This window comes from Pleurodeles waltl, chromosome 3_1 (assembly GCF_031143425.1).
Source record: "Pleurodeles waltl isolate 20211129_DDA chromosome 3_1, aPleWal1.hap1.20221129, whole genome shotgun sequence".
NCBI lineage: Eukaryota > Metazoa > Chordata > Amphibia > Caudata > Salamandridae > Pleurodeles > Pleurodeles waltl.
In genome coordinates this window covers 1,678,563,127-1,678,580,986 of record NC_090440.1, presented here as the reverse complement: position 1 = coordinate 1,678,580,986, position 17,860 = coordinate 1,678,563,127, and the positions used below count along the sequence as shown (strand labels likewise).

The window sequence follows — 17,860 nt, the reverse complement described above, 5'->3', positions numbered from 1 at the left end:
GATTTACACTTGCATTACTAACATCTTTCTGTAGATATTAACACATCACTTTCTTAAGTGATTCAAATTGTTTATTATAATCTGTTTCCTAGTGTGGTAAAATGAGTAACGTTTCTGGTTTGTTCATACAATAATACTGATGCTGCAATATACATATATGCATTCAGAATTTCTTAGTGAGGATTTGATATTTGATTAGCTTACAAAAGCTAGTTTTAGTAGGGGTGTTACTGTTTGCTATAAGTAATCGAGAAAGGCAAATATTGAGGGAAGATCGCCGCTGTTTAATGAGGACAGTATAGTGTGAAGATGAAAGTGTTTGCAAAATGCACAGACTAGCAAATATGAGGAAAAGAGATAGAAATAAATTGTCAGGTGTTAGTGTGAGTGAACGTATGAGTGCTTGTGTGTATTTCTTTGGGCACATGTGCACTCACACGTAGAAAGAAAACATTTTCAGAAAGGTGTACCTAAATACATTTTGGTTCCAAAATTCACTTTTGTCTGACAGACTAGTTTTTAAGTTGACATTTAGGGGAAGTAATTTTTTAATGGGCTATTTGTGGTGCCTAAAACTTCATATGACAATATTGCAATACTACTAAATTGGTGGAATACAATATATTTGACTGATGTTCCATACTTAGGGCTAGATGTAATAAGCTTTTTAACCATTGCATAAACTCTAATTCAGTGTTTGTGACACTTAAAATACTTTTTTTCAATGTACTAAAGACTTCTTAAGAGTTGGTAAACTTTTGCTGATTCCTAAAATGGCTTTGTGAATGTATACCAATCCGCAATTTTTAAGGGCGCTCCTTCCAAATTGAGAATCAATATGTTACGTATCGATGTTTTAAAACTGAAATACGGGTGCAAAACAACAAAACAAATTTGACTCCTGAGTAGGTCTGGTAAAGTGCTCATAAAAGAAGCCCCCATGTAACCCGTTCTTTGTAAATTACCAAAAAAAATTTGTTTGGGGGTACTGTCCACTCCCAAACACATTTTTTACTAAAATAAATGTTTTGTTTTATAAGCAGCCCTGGTCTCTTTCAGGGAAATGGGGTGTATTTAAAAAACATTTTAACGATCACCGCCATGGTGGTCTGCTCACAAAAGAAGGCCATCATTCTTGTGAAGGCATCTAGTTGGAGTAAGTCAGTTGTAACCTACTTCATTAATATTCATGAGGTAGGTTGGATTGTGACCCATTTTAACTACAAATTTTACAAACCAACCTATCAGTACAGATGTTGTTTCATACAACTTAGTATGGCTTGTTGCAATACTGGTCACAATTTGCCACCAGTATTTTGCAACCAGTTATTAGCACATCTGGTCCTTAATGTTTTTCTGTATATTTTGAGTGCTTACTAAACCATAACTCTTATATTAGTGTTAAATCATTAATGATTGCAAACAATTTTAAGTTTAGAAAGACCATGAAAGATCTGTCTACATGTCTGTAATGTTTTGTCTGATGTGTTAATATGTATGTTTTTGTATGATGTAAAAATATACCCGGACAAATTCTAAAAGTAAGGATGTAATTTTTAATCTATATCTGTGGATGCATATGGATAGATTCTATCTAGATACTAAACATATAATATATATTATTTTCAAAGTCCCTGAAGTGCACAAGAGAGCTATACCTGAAGAGGTTCAATTACCACAAAAGGTGGAGATTCCACCAGTTAAAGGTAAATTTTAAAGTTGCTCAAAAATCTGAAATCTTGCAACCTAATTATTCATCCTTAATTATGGGCTTATGAATTACTTACTCTTCCTCACACCATGTAATATTGTTTCATAATAATGCTTAATGGGAATCTGCAAGACTAATGTTTCTGCTAACACTGTTGCTCAAAGCAGCTACTTGACATACATTTGTACTACTCAATCATACATTCCCTAGTGCTTCTCTTGTAATCAGTAGGTGCAGTTCTTTTATGATTAATCCAAATCTACCTCTCTCTCCCATGAACACGGAGAAGAACACCATGTGATATGTTTACCTTATGTGCAAGGAATTTTACACTTTTTAGAAAAATGTATCAAACTCACTATCTCATGTGCAGACTCTCCTACTCTGCTTAAAATTAATTATGCTTCATGTTGCCCTAATACAATATGTGATTCGCTGTTACAATTACAGCTTTTGATGTGCTCTTACTACCCAAACGTGTGCTGTGATTGTAAATTCCATAAACTTTCGAAATCCCAGTGCTCTCTTCAGATAGGATAAAAACTATTTTTCAAGAGGTGTAATTGTGTTGGTTTCACCATGTCCTTTCCTATTTCCTTCATTGTTATTTTCTTTGATAAAATGTCTTTGCATACTTGCCTCTACTACTCTCCCAGACACTCAAATAGTCCACATCTTATATTCCACAATAAATGTCTTCTCTAGATTTTTGCAGACAATCTTTTATCCTTATCTGGTGTTTTACTGACCAACCCAGCATTCAGTTTTTGTCACCAATCATTCTCTTCCTTTAGAGTTTACTTTTCAAATGCTCTATAATTTCTTGATTTTTATAGTTTAGGAGAAATATTTCTAAAAATACCATTTGTGTCCCATGTCACCTCTATACCAATCCCACCTCATTCTCTTCTTGCCTAATTCACTCTATTAACATATTTCATTCACTAAGTCATCTGATGCCAATACCTCACATATACAGCAATTTTCCATGGTCCTTTATTCTAATGTCCTCCCAATGCTATGTATAAATATGATCAATTCATACATAGTGTTACAGTATATTTCTTTTTATGGTTTACTCCTCTTCTGTTCTCTTATTTCAATTCTCCTACCATTCTGTATATATTCATAGATGAGTTGTTTACAGCCACTGCTTATAAAATATCCTATTCCCATATCTTTAAGTTAGGTCTTGCACATTAGTTTTTGTTTCATTATTTTTAAAAGTTGTGTACATTTGTAATTTAACCTGAGCCATTTTAGAATTGTACAGTTTAAACCTATAGATGAAATACATATTTATTAGAATGGTCAGCATATAAAACAAAATACACAATGATATGCATGTGTTAAATGCAAATGATTAAGCAAAAGAGGCAAACATGTCAATTCTCCAAATACATTGAACTGCAAGATTTGTCAAAGTACAATTCTCACATTATTGCCATTTCCATATTTTTTGTCCTCTTCCCTAACCTGACATCTGCATTTAACACTATGAAAAACCACCATCCTCTCTCATTCCATTCCATAATTATTACACCATGTTATACCAGCTAGTGTAGTGTTTCTCTCTCCCTCATTCTCGCAAGCACAAAAACATACGTCAGTTCTTTAAATTAAATATGCAATTAGCTTTGAACATATAAAAATACAATAGCATTACTTTTAGTGCCAGTAGCATCAAATGATTCTCCATGTAACTATAACTCAAAAACCTAGCTATAACGTCCCTGTAAACTTTGGTTTTTCTAAGTGAATTTCTATGGTTTTTTTAAATTTAATTTCCTAACTATAACATAACCTATCCCTATAACCTTTGCTTTTTAGTGAACGTCTATGTTTTTTGTAATGTACAGTAATTTCCATTACTGCACTACTTTATTCCAACCTCCGCCCGGGGTGGGCAGCCTGGGACATACCAGGAGCCGGCCCTGGGGATGATGGACCCCAGGGCCATCAGTTGCTCCACGAGGGGGATCATGCAGCCTCCTCCAATATGCACACAGCCCTGGAGAGGTAGTGGTCCCCGGGGCTGGGGAGTCCCAAGGGGACCCCGTTTCTGTGTTTTAAATAATTTACCCAGGGAAGGTGGTGATCCCCAGGGCAGTGGGGGAGTGGGGTGCATGCCCCCCCACAAATAAATTACAATTTAACCTGGAGGTGGTGGTCCCCAGGGCAGCGGGGGCATGCACCCCGCATATTTATTCACAGCCCTGGTGGTGGTCCCCAGGGCAGGGGGGCATGTGACCCCCGCATATGAATCTTATGTATATAGATATATATAGATATATATATATATATATATATATATATATATATATATATATATATACATATATATATATATATATATATATATATGTGTGTGTGTGTGTGTATACATGCTCTAAAAACGTAAGCATGCGACTCCTCATATGTAATGTGTCAGCTATAAAAAAATCCACACTCTAAGCATCTAAAAGTAACATCTAATGAACAGTAAATAATGCAATCGTAAATACACAGCCATGATACCAATGCACTGGAGTATGCATGAGAATTTCAGTTGAAAGCTATCACATATCCAGTTCCCGAGCATGTAATTAAAGTACCATATAGTAACCCACTTCTAGAACTACTTTTGGTATTATAGTGGTGATTATGTCACTGCACTGTTATGGAAATATTTGCCTATGCTATTTTAAAACAAATACATATATGATTTATGTTCCTACTAATATGTTGATTTTTGTAGAAGTTGATCATTCTAATTTGTGTATTTACACACATCTGAAGGTAAAACGAAGTATAGCACTTACTCATGAGAGGAACCATATTGAGAATTTGATTTTAGTGAGCTCCTTGAATCTCAATTTATGTTCAAATTTCAATGACATATAAAAACCTGAACACTCCCTATTCAGAAAACCATACACACATCAAACGGGAAGCTTATTCTAATGAATATGCATTTATTGATCATATGCACACAATCTAAGCTGCATAGTTTAAAACTGAAATTACGCATATTCAGCTTAAAAGTATCTGAAAGGTATGCAATCAAAACATAGCCTTCGGAGTGTTCAGATTTAATTCACTAAATGTTAAATTGACTTGTAACAGAAGGCCACACAACAGCAAACTCTTTGGAGACTTGTGGTAAATATACACCAACATATATGGAAAAAAAAGAAACCTATTTAAACATATTTTCAATTCCGGTGAGTTTCCTAAATTAAAATAGCTGTAACAGCCCATTTTTAGGATCTGTGTTCTATGTTTTATTTCTATGCTTGTGTTTCATGTGTGTTGTAACAAATGTACACATTCTGAAACAAAATGGATATCTTTTAAGTGCCTGAAGCGCCAAAGAAACCAGAAGAAAAAAGACCAATTGAAGTTCCTAAGAAGGTGGAAGTTACACCACCAAAAGGTATAATAACACTTCATCTTAAACTTTTAAGCCATCTGTTTCATTAGTGTCCCTTTCTGTGTAGTATGTATTAGGGTGTTGTTGGTCTTAGTTGTATGTGAAATGTTATTATTTGGGCACCCCTTGTTCTATGTTGCATATTATGCCTTAAGTGTCCTTACGTTCTAGTGTATTTTCATAGTCCTAAAATCTAAATAATATCTTTAAAGTACCTGAACTGCAGAAGAGAGCTGTTCCAGAGAAAAGAGCACCCATTGCTGTTCCTGGAAAAGAAGAGACTCCGTCTGCTAAAGGTATAAATACTCTTCCCCTTCAGATCTGTCTTAGAAATACTTAAGATGAGGGTTGTATAGATTGCTTGTGATACTTTTATTCTTTTGCAAATGTTGAGTACAAGGTTTAAGCATCCCTAATAGAGACCAATGTCTTTAAAGTGCCTGTGCTCAGAAAAGTTGTACCTGAAGAAAAGAAGCCGGTTCCTACTCTTAAGAAAGAAGAACTGCCAGCAGTCAAAGGTAGATAGATTTTACACACAAATTATTTTAAACTCTTCATACGTGTTTTTGTCTGTGTTTAAGTGTGTCTACTTGTGAATATTTAGTATGCATTAATGTGTATTGAAATAGAGCTGGATAATAAGAAATTAAAACTTTAACAACTCCAATGCCATTAGTCACACTTTTTTAATTCATCAGTGACACTCCTGACACACATGTTTGTCCTTGTATCTCAATAAGTGACATGATTATATTATGAGAGATCTATTTCAACAATTCTAATTCCAAGAAAGTATTAAAATAGCCTTTCTTATGCCTACTTAGTCTTTGCTAAACATAAACAGGTAATTTTAACACAGGGTAAATGTCCATTCGAGCTTTGACAAGGTAGCTCAGCTAAAGGAGTTGCTTACCATATGCCATGTGCAGCAATTTATTCTATAGGTTATCACTTTATTGTTTAATATTTCAGTTAGAAAACAGGATTTCTAATGTTGTGAACTGACTACACTTTCAGTGCCTGAATTGGAAAAGCAAGCTGTATTTGAGAAAAAAGTCTCAATCTCTGTTCCACACAGAAAAGAGGCACCCTCTCCTACAGGTACACATATACATCTTCTAAAACCATCAGACTTTCATTACACACATATCCTGTCACATTTTAATGTGTGTGTCCAGTCTACCTATATTTGCTTATTGTAGCCATTCAATAGGAGATGTTACTATAGTGTTTGCTCTCCTTTGTCATTCCCAGTTTTCTTTTTGTTTTATGTTTGAGTGCTTCTGAAGTTTTGAACCAAAGGTGCTATCCTGTCAGTAGTACCACAGAAAGTTGAATGTTCAACCCATCATCAAAGTCCCTATGTCCTTGTTCTCATTGTAATGTTTGTAAAATAGAACAGTCTACTTCAGTTAAATTAGTATATTCATTCTTTATGAAACACCACAGTGTTAGTGCCCAATGTCGGTGTTTCTATTTTGCATGTTGTTTTGTTACATGTATGCTTTTAGAGTTCCAAATCAAAGATATTGTCTTTAAAGTGCCAGAAATACTAAAGAAAGAAGCTCCAAAAGAAAAACCTGTTCCAGTTCCTAAGAAGGAAGAGGCTCCAGTTGTGAAAGGTACATAGAAGATACATCAAACAATCACTCACTGTTTCATCATTAGCTTCCATTCTTACTCTATCAGTAGTTAATGGTCCTGTCTGTCTTAATCATCGTGTCCTTGTCAGTTTGATGTATGTACTTTTTAAGATTTATCAATGGAAATACTTTTTTTTAAAGTGCCAGAATTGCCCAAGAGAGTGGTGCAAGAGGAAAAGGTGCCAACGATCATTCCCAAAAAAGACGAACCTCCACCAGCTAAAGGTATAACAAAGCCACAATATATTTATAAAACGTTTAGTCCTTCTTCATAATCACTTTCCATACTACAAGTACAATTATTTTAAGGAAACAAAAAAGGAAATACCAGTGGTATGCTGAAATACAAATTCATTTTTAACTAATTAAAGAAAATAGAGAAGTGTATAGCTCACAAAAATTAATAGGTTATTTTAAAAACTGTGACATGACTAATCATTCACAAAGAAAATATATGCACTGTAGCATTATTAAGGGTACTCTGGACCTTATGGATACAGTGAGCAAAAAATAGCAATGTATGAATTACAACCTTTTACATGGCAGGGGCGTTCATAGTTGACTTACTGAATTATGTGAACAGATAAGATACTACCATAAATGATTTTGTCTTGTAAGTATTTTGAATTAGCAACTTGTCCTTTGTTTCTGACCCACATTTCAGTTTATTCAAAACACCAATTTGTGTTTTTGCAATCCTTTATAAATATCTGCAAATTTGACAACTGTTAAAATAAACAAAAACACTGATGTTTGTTCACGTGCTACAGAGAATTTCTTTATATTTAAAAACTGGGTCTAAATGACTAACAAAAACTGCTGCATGTATTTAAAGTTCAAGAAGTCCCTATGGTAGCAGTTCCAGAGAAAAAAGTTCCGGCTGTTGCTCCAAAAAGAGAAGAGGCCCCACCTGCCAAAGGTACTTATATCTTTTTATCTGTTATAGGCATAAAATCAATTATATAGTTAAGTATTTTAAAGAAAAACATGTGTAGGGTCATGGAAAACAAGATATGAGGAAATAATATTGAGTTACACATAGCTCACATCAATCAAATCTAAATATTCTCAATAAATTGTAACTGATTTTCACTTCATCAGACAGCAAAATGATATAATGCTTGTTTAGTGACCTTTTCAATAAGTAGGGCCTTCTTATTTAAGGTAGAACAATAATTCTGGATAAACCAAAATGGTGCACTCTTTTTATTTATATTTCAACTAATACATTAAACATATTTTAGGTAGTATACATGTAAATTAAAAAACAATCTATATATTTAAAGTTCCAGAGCTGCGTAAGAGAGTTGTCCCTGAGGAAAAGATCACTGTTCCAAAAAAAGAAGAAGTTCCACCATTTAAAGGTATATGGAACTATTACTTCAAACATTTCATATTCGTGCACCCAAACAAGTTAAAAAAAAAATTGTAATAATGAATGCAATACTACATGCCATGATGGCATGTGTACCGATATACAACAATTTTTCAAGATATGGATGCAGAGTGTATTGGTGTGGTTTTCTGTTTTGTTTTGTGTTATTTATCTGTGGACGCGATGTGCATACCTGTTGTGGATAATCTATACAAAACAGCTTTCAAGTTTCTAAAACACAAATATCTTTAAAGTGCCAGAACTGCGCAAAAAAGCTGTTCCTGAGGAAAGAATCCATGTTTCTCTGCCTCAAAAGGAGGAGGTTCCTACAGCTAAAGGTACTTGGAGTCTTTATACGAACCCTCTAAATTCATCAATCATTTCATCTTAACAACATACCATCTTGCTTACAAACTACATCCAGTCATATGTACTGATACTTATATGTTCTCTGTTTTGTGGTAAATGTGCAAATTAAACCGGTAAATTTCAAATATACATGCTTCAAGTTTCTAAAACAAACCTAATATCTTTGAAGTTCCGGAACTACCTGTAAAAGCTGTCTCAAAAGAAAAGGTCCTCACAAAGACATTTCCAGCAGTTAAAGGTACACTGTGTCTTCATTAAAAATCATAATTGAGAACTCTTTTCTTTTGACATAGTCTTGAAATATACTCTGCTTTATAAAGCTGTCAATTGTGTAGTTTTCTGTCTTCTGTTTGTCACTGGTGTGTGCAAATAGTTTGCAAATGTATACTAAAATCTTGCTATGACAAAACTACAAAATAAGCTTAGTGTCTTTGATAAAACTTTAACCCATTTCTGGCAACACTGACAAATAAATAATTCTTTATGCATGTGAAGTTTTTCAGTAAGGGTAAGAATATGGAATTCATTCTGAATCTAGTAACAACAAGTCACACAAGTGTGGGATACTTATGATATTTAAATGAAACCATTTGGTAAGTTGTATAATAATTAGTTTAAATGCCTGTTCACTGTACTAGGCCTGCTCAATGTAAACATCCCGTTGAATAATATTGAATTTAATAGATATTATTTTCTCTATGCTCATAATTCTGTTTGGTTACAATGATTCTTGAGGAATGGTTACCAGAAAGCAAAAATGGGATACAAAGGGCAGTATGCTGTAATGTAATGGGCATCTCAGTATTATTATCATTTGATCATAAGCAGCATTTGTGATCATACTAGAGTACAGTGGACTATGCTTTAGTACTTTTATGAAACCAAAATGATAGCAGAATATTTATTGATGTGCTCAAAATTTTTACATTCTGCATATTGGTGAATGGCTGTTTATATATGCATGTGTGTCTACACAGCATTCTCTTTAAATACTGTTTAAGTGCCCTATGGCATTTTCAAGAATACTATTATTGGTAGGGGTATTTTGCATCCCTCTCCTAGGAGTATTTTCATAGCTTGACCTATAAAAGTTATATTTGTAGCAAATCAAAATACCTGTGGTAATAACAATGATTGCCTCCACATGGATATGTTCTAGCATACCCATTAGAATACTATTATCCTCATTGCCTCACTTACATAATTTTATTTGGTAATTTTGCACCCATTAAATCTTGATATCACTATGTGCAATACTGATTGGGTGCTTAATTCCCATACCATTCTAAATTTTAGATATGTGTTGTTTCTCCACACAAATTGCACCAGGTTTTCCCTGTTGTTTATTAGAACCACATAGCTTAGATGCATGCTGCTGCAGGATAAGGGTATTGCTCTATAAGGCAGTAAGAAAGCATAACATATTAATATGCAAGTATACCTGACAATTATCACATCAGATGTCATTACATTTTCTATGCACTTCTTTTCTGCCTCTAAAAGTAATTGTGCCATGTGTTTTCACCTACTCGTTTTTTAAAGTGCCTGAAATTCCTGAGAAAATCATACTAGAAGAATTGGAAAAATTTATTTCACCAAAAATAAAAGAAGCCCCTCCAGCCAGTGGTAAATCACTTGGCATGACTAACTAATCTCTTCATCACTTCTAAAATGTTCAGAATAATGGATTGCAGTTATAATGATGCTTCAAAACTGTTGGAGTCATTGACTTTAGAAGAGAAAACATGTATTTCTACAGCTACTGATTAAGAACATTCCTTCAATATAACCATGCAGACACTGAAATATGACACAAAATGTCATAGAATTGGACATGTCTCTGTGTGTGTTTGCACATTTTAGATCAACATAAATATAGGCAATGATAAACACATCAAGAGGAGATTAATACAGGTAGCTGCGAAAGGAAACATTGATTTATATTAACCCTCCCAATAATTAACAGTTTTCTAAGAAAAATGCGCTTTTCAATATAATTAACCATGTAGAATATTAGTTCTGATAGCACATACCATATCAAGTAACAGTTTATCCTTCATAATTCTGACAAACGTCAAACAAAATATTGCCAAAATTAACTAGATGTAAATTTTCTTCACAATATCAACATTTCTAAAGAACTGGAGATACTTAGGAAGGCTGTCCCTGAAGAGGTACACATTCCTGCTCCACAGAAAGAAGACATCCCCAAATTAAAAGGCATATCTTTTATCTCTACAAAGTATGCCCGGATATCACCAGCCCAACTTCATTCACTAGATTATTCATCTACATAGTGCATTCATTCTGTATGTATTTCATGTTTCCATGCCAGTACTTTTCAATCATTTACTCATATCACCTTCCCCTTCAAAATACAGCATCTGGGAAACAACTTGAAATACACTCTTACATTTCCCCACACTATCGATATTAATGCTGTTTGTGCCCATTGGTATGCTTTATTTGTATGCCTAAATCCAAACTAGTCTCTTTAAAGAACCTGAAGTGCCAAAGAAGTGGGTCCCGTGAAAAGCACTCATGTCTGTTGCTAAGAAAGAAGTATTCCTAAAAGAGAAGGGTACTTGAGCTACTGAGAGACCTAGCATGAAATAAATGTTGACTACCAAATAATTCATTATTTTATCATTGGATGCATTGATGTGAACAGATGCCAGTCACTGTAGTATTTCACAACATAAAAACATAGGGGGTCATTATGATTTTGGCGGTTGGAAAAAGCCGTCTGCCAAACTCCCGCAGTCAGGTTGCCATCAGTGCTGCCACAGAGTTTCCACCCACTGGCCCAGCGGGAAACAGCTCACACCATTGACAATGACTCATAATTGAGCCGGTGGCAATGCTGCGGTGCGTAGGGTGCGCCACCACCCACCGTGCTAACGCGATGAGGCTGGCAATGGGGGCCCCTGCACTGCCCATGCCAAGTGTGTGCACAGTGGAGGAGCCCCCCTGGTGGCCCCTGCACCTCATCTCCCCCAGCCTTTACATGCAGTGCTACCATCATGTAAAAGCTGGCCAAGAGAGGGGTCGTAATCACCAGGGTGGCTCTGCTTGCAGCGCTACTCTGGAGGATTAGGTCCGACAGAACCACCAGTCCCTCCTGTGGAAGTAAACTGGTGGTGCTGGCGGTCTGACTGTGGGGCAACCACTGCGGTCATAATGTGGTGGTCAGACTGACGCCAAATCGGTCGGATCACCACTCTGGCAGTGGTCAGACCGCCATCGCAAACCTGCCAGTCTAAAGACCACCAGGGTCGTAATGAGGCCCATAATGTATCTTTGAAGGCAAAGTTTGGTAAGCAAGTGAAGGAGGATTAAAACATTTATACATATTCATTATTATGTATTAAGTGCCCCACTATTTATTTCACCATCACCCTAAATTGAACTCTTCGCACTATGAATGTCTAACACAGCAACTAATATCTTTAAAGAAGGTGATGTGCCAAAAAACGATTTCACAAAATGTACCTGAGCTGGTTTCCAAGAATGAAGTTCTAAAACTAAAATGTTATTTGTTTCATTATTACAATATCACCATAACTTCATCATACACCATCCCATAAAAAACTTTTGTATACTGGTGTGTTTTTGTCCAATGTCCTGTTTCACTGTGTTTTAAACTGCATTTCCAAATTGAATATTTATTTCAATTACCTGTATGTGGTCTTCTGTTCAGTCTTGCTATTTTATGTTCAGTCAGTAAATGTTTCATATTCTCACCTATTAACAAAATGTTTATGTCAAAGAGAATGCACCATACTTTCACAGCATGTGCTCATGTTTAGGAATATAATGCAGCACAAGCAGACTGAGATTTGCTGTATGTGCCACTTCTGCTTTTTTTCAAATGAACATTTATTGGCTTGCAGAAGATTTGCTTTCAATCACTTGTGATGTACGCTACCAAGCACTTCTAATTGTTATATGTGCAAATGACATACAATCATAAACTTGGGAACAACTATTTTTTTCCTGTGTATCACTATGCACATTGGCAGTATCAGAACATGTGTTTTGAAACATGAATCCAGTGGTGGAGCAGACAGCAAGTTTGTGCATGATTTGTAGGAGTCACTTCCACCCCTTTTTTTAAATTTCTAGGCTTATGTTAAAAAAGCATCAGATGGTGTAAACCATTTTGCACCCCTTCCTCTTTTAAGAAGAGATAGGTAACTGAAGGTTCAAGCCATGCTTTAATAATAATTGAAGCATTATGGAAATGCAAGTGCGAACTAAACATAAGCACATCTCTTCCATAAGCTCATATTTGCAATGTGAAAGGAGCACATTTATAATGCTAAAACAAAACTAATATTTTTTAAAGAAACAGAAGCACCGGAGAAGATTACACCTCAGAAAAAAGCTGTATCTGTTCCAGTGGAAGAACCTCCAAAAGTGAAAGGTACACCACCTCCTTTCTAGAAGCTTTACAATTACTTCAATGCACATCCACATTGTTGATATTTCAAGAAAGATAAGCTCGGTCCTTTTCCTTGTTTATATCGTTCTCTGATTTGTATTTTGTCTCACTGTTCTGTGTTGTGTAACTGAAAAATATAATATCTTTAAAGTGTCTGAAGTGCCTAAACCAGCTGACTATGAGGAAAAAGTACACATTCTTGTTCCTAAAGAAGAGGAAGTCCCACCAGCAAAAGGTACACACATTCTTGATAGTCCCAAATTTTAATTTAGCAAATATGTGTATTCTGAGATTAGGATGCTACTGTACTGTTTTAAAGTCCTAAAAAGTGAATGTTATTTTTAAAGTGACAGAGAAACCCAAGAAGGTTCTTCTGGAAGAAAAAGTTCTTCCCACTCTTCCAACAAAGGAAGACGTTACACCAAAAAAAGGTAGATGCATTCCTGGAGAAAGTTTTCTAAAAGACGTATTTTTCATCCTTAATACTAACATCTTTAAGGTTTAATTGTGTTTTATTGTACCTGTTTGTCATGTGCTTTTTGGTACAAAACTTGTGTATCTTACAACATTTAAAAGTACAACTGTCTTCATTGTCATGGGCAATATGAAGGTACTGCTTTGCTATCCATATTGTGGTTGATAGTTTCTCATAAATTGACTGGGGCACCATTCACTTACATTTGTAATAGCTATTCTAGGCTAGTTAATTTTATATTTTACCTTTTGAAAGTATATCTGGAGATCAGCAGCCTATATTTTTCTTCATTCAGTAGATTATTCACCTAAATGGTGTAATCAGTCTGTATGGCTTTCATGTTTCTATGCCTTTCCTTTGGGTATCATTTGCTAATATCATCTTTAACTTTACAATTCCACAATGGGCTTGGGGGACTTCTTGAAAGACAGTCTTACATCCCCCCCCCCACCAATTATAGATATGTATAGCATGAGTTTTGCCCATTAATGTAATGTGTTGTATGTTAATTGTCTATATCAAAACTAATCTCTTTAAGGAACCTGGGCTGCCCAGGAAGGTGGTCCCAGGAAAAGCACCCACTTCTTTTGCTAAGAAAGATCTAGCTCTAGAAGAGAAAAGTACTTGAGCTATTCAGAAACCTTGCATGAACTACACCTTCTCTACCAACTAATTTATTTGTTTATCGGATGTACTGATATGAGCAGATGCTAATCATTGTAATATATACAAACATAAGTACATAACATATCTTAAAGGCAAAGTTATATAAAAGGGAAATGAGGGTTGAAAAATTCATGCATGTTCAATATTGTGTTTGAGTGCCCACCTATCTGTTCCCCTCACCAACTATTGTATTGCTTGCACCACCAACTGGCTAACAAAAACAACTAATATCTTTAAAGAAGCTGTCATGCCAATGAAACTTTTTACAGAAAACGTACCTGAGTTGGTTCCCAAGAAAGAAGTTCCAAAATTCAAAGTTACTTCAGTTCAGCATCAGATTCTCACAATCACTTCATCATACACCAACCCCTAAAGCAGTTATTTTTAACGTTTAGTGCTGTTTTGTTAAACACCTTAATTCACTGTTTTAACACTGTGTTTCTTAGATGAAAGTGTTTTGAATTATCTGTATGTGGTCTTTCTGTTCACTCTTTTATTAATTTAATGTCAGATCTGTTTATGTTTCATATTTCTCATCTATGTTCAACATTTCCTTAACCACATGAAAGAGAATGTGTCACATATTTACTACATGGCTTTAGGTGTACAAATCTAAAGTAGCACACCTAGGCTGGCAAGATTTGCTGTATTTGCCTCTTGTACAGCCGAATGAACTTGATTGGCTTCCACAAGGTTTGATTTCAATCTCTTGTGATGAGTATATAACAGAAACTCCTTTCAGATGCATATTATGCTACCAAGCAATTCTAGTTGTGATGTGTGCATATGACATACTATCATAAGCTTGGTTACAAATATATTTCCTATATAGCACTACACACACTGGCAGTATCAGACCATGCCCCTGATTCTAACTTTGGAGGACGGTGTTAAACCGTCCCAAAAGTGGCGGATATACCACCTACCGTATTACGAGTTCCATAGGATATAATGGACTCGTAATACGGTAGGTGGTATATCCGCCACTTTTGGGACGGTTTAACACCGTCCTCCAAAGTTAGAATCAGGCCCCATGTGTCATAAACCTCTATCCACTGATGAAACAGGCAGCACCTATGTGTAGGATTTGTAGGAGTTCTACCTATCATGTATTCATTTTCAAACAACTTTTTAAAACAGTATCAAATACTGTATAATATCTTATGCTTTTCTTTCAATCACTTGCAATAGATATGTAGTAGAAACTCATTTCAAATTGATGTTACATTACCATGCAATTCTAATTGTGATGTCTACATATAATGCACAATCATATAGATTTTATCCGGCATACCACTGTACACACTGACAGCATCAGAACATGTTTTAACCTCTATCCACTGGTAGAAAAGACAGCAGGTTTGGGCATAGTGGGTAGGAGCCCCTATCAATGTCCAGGCATATGTTAGGAAAAGCATCAGATAGAGTAAAATGGCTCTGCCTACTCACCAGCAGAGTGAGGCTGACCAAGCTAGTGCTGACACCACTATGCTGACATCACCAGTGCCAACATCAATATGTCCTGATAGTTTTTTTGTCAGTGTTATGGATATGATGAAAATGCCAGTCATTCACCTAAAAAGTGAGTGAGCGTCTATTGGTTTTTCTGGGAAGAGCAAGCATAGCCAAAGCTAATAAGTCTAACATTAGGCAGCAGCAAATGAGAAATAAAAGTAAGTACATTAATTCCATAAGCTCACATTTGCAGTCTAAAACAAAACTAATATATTTTAAAGAAACAGAATTGCCCTAGACAATTACACCTGAGAAAAAAGCTGTATCTGTCCCAGTGAGAGAAGAACCTGCAGAAGTGAAAGGTACACCACCTCCTTTCTAGACGCTTTACAATTAACTCATTACATCTCCACCTTACTAAGAATTGAACCAATGAGACTTCGAGAAAGAAAAGCTTGATCCCTTTCCTTGTCTCTCTTTCCTGGCTTTGCATTATGTCTAATTTTTTGTTTTTATAACTAAAAAAACTCATAATATCTTTAAAGGGCCTGAAGTGCCTAGAAAAGTGCACCGTGAGGAAAAAGTATACATTCCTGTTCCTACAGAAGAGGAAACTCCACCAGCAAGAGGTACATTCATTCTTCGTGGTGCTCAAATTTAATTTTGAAAATATTTTTATTCTGTGGTTATGATGCTACTGAATTGTTTTCAAAATCCTAAAATGAAAATGTTATTTTTAAAGTGACAGAGGAGCCCAAGAAAGCTCTTCAGAAAGAAAGAGCTCCTCCCGCTCCTTCTAAAAATGAAGAAGTCAAACCAAAGAAAGGTACATACATCTCTGAAGGCATTTTTCTAAAGAATGTCTTTTCCTTCTTTAAGAGTAAAATATTTAAGACTTAATTCAGTTTCGTTGATCCTTTTTGTCATTCGTTTTGCCAAAATAAAACCTGTGTACCTCATAACACTTAAAACTTTATGGCCAGAAGCAGGTCGAAGGTACTGATCTATTACATATATTCTGAATAATGGTTTCTCATATATTGACTGTGACACCCTTCAATTGCATTTCTAATAATTATTCAATTATAGCTAACTGTATATTTTATCTCTACAAAGTTTACCTTGAGGTTAGCAGTCTACATTCCATAGATTAATCATCTACATGCTATATTCATTCTGCATGTCTTTCATGTTTCTGTGCCTGTGCTTGGGAGTCATTTGCTAATATAATCTACAACTTTGAAAAATGCAATATCTTTGGAAATACCTGAATGACAGTCTCAAATTTCTCAGACTAATTTCACTTGTGTGTGATATGTCTGTTGTGCATACCAACATAATGGGGGTTATTCTAACTTTGGAGGAGGTGTTAATCCGTCCCAAAAGTGACGGAAAAGTGACGGATTTACCACCAGCCGTATTACGAGTCCATTATATCCTATGGAACTCGTAATACGGCTGGTGGTATATCCGTCACTTTACCGTCACTTTTGGGACGGATTAACACTCCTCCAAAGTTAGAATAACCCCCAATGTGTGCTATGTGAAATGTCTAAATCAAACTAATCTCTTTAAAGAATCTGAACTGCCCAGGAAGGTAGGCCCAGGAAAAGCCCCCACTTCTGTTCCTAAGAAATACATAGCCCTAAAAGTGGAAGGTACTTGAACTAGTCTGAGACCTTGTATGACATGCACCTTCACTACCAACTAATTTATTATCGGATGTATTGATATGAGTAGATGCCAATCATTTAAATAACTACATAGATTAAAGATAACAGGTCAAATATAATGAGGCAGGAACTGAGGATTGAAAATATGTTTTCATAAAAATTGAGGAACTATGACTTTCAAGTGCAATTGTGGACTAAGCATAACAACATAATTTCCAAAAGCTCACATTTGTCATGTGGCAGGAGCATGTTAATTTCTCTAAAACACAACTAATATCTTTTGAAGAGCCAGAAATGCCCAGGATCACCCCTCAGAAAAAAGCTGCAACTGCTCCAGTGAGAGAAGTTCCAGAAGTGAAAGGTACACCGTTCCCTTCCTAAGAGCTTTACAATTACTTTATTTTCATCTCCACCCGTTATGTATTGCACTAATTAAACTTCGAGAAAGTCTGTTTTTCTACAATTTGCATTATGTCTCATTGTTTAGTGTATTGTATGACTAAAAATCTATAATATCTTTAAAGTGCCTGATGTGCCTAGGAAAGCCGAACATGAGGGAAAAGTACACATTCCTGTTACTACAAAAGAAGAATCCCCACTAGCAAGAGGTATACTCATTCTTGATAGTCCTGAAATT

At 35.4% G+C, this 17,860-nt stretch overlaps 1 protein-coding gene across 1 annotated transcript in view; it reads left to right on the top strand.

Moving 5' to 3' along the window:
* TTN (titin) overlaps positions 1-17,860 on the top strand; it is a 371,797-nt gene that overhangs the window by 187,777 nt on the left and 166,160 nt on the right. Inside the window, exons 139-155 of the mRNA XM_069225433.1 lie at positions 1,632-1,706; positions 5,049-5,126; positions 5,336-5,419; positions 5,561-5,641; positions 6,141-6,224; positions 6,665-6,745; positions 6,908-6,991; positions 7,602-7,685; positions 8,053-8,130; positions 8,396-8,479; positions 12,859-12,936; positions 13,106-13,189; positions 13,302-13,385; positions 16,096-16,179; positions 16,293-16,376; positions 17,510-17,584; positions 17,748-17,831. Of these exons, the coding sequence (XP_069081534.1) occupies positions 1,632-1,706; positions 5,049-5,126; positions 5,336-5,419; positions 5,561-5,641; positions 6,141-6,224; positions 6,665-6,745; positions 6,908-6,991; positions 7,602-7,685; positions 8,053-8,130; positions 8,396-8,479; positions 12,859-12,936; positions 13,106-13,189; positions 13,302-13,385; positions 16,096-16,179; positions 16,293-16,376; positions 17,510-17,584; positions 17,748-17,831 (1,386 nt within the window). The remainder of the gene's footprint in view (positions 1-1,631; positions 1,707-5,048; positions 5,127-5,335; positions 5,420-5,560; positions 5,642-6,140; positions 6,225-6,664; positions 6,746-6,907; positions 6,992-7,601; positions 7,686-8,052; positions 8,131-8,395; positions 8,480-12,858; positions 12,937-13,105; positions 13,190-13,301; positions 13,386-16,095; positions 16,180-16,292; positions 16,377-17,509; positions 17,585-17,747; positions 17,832-17,860) is intronic.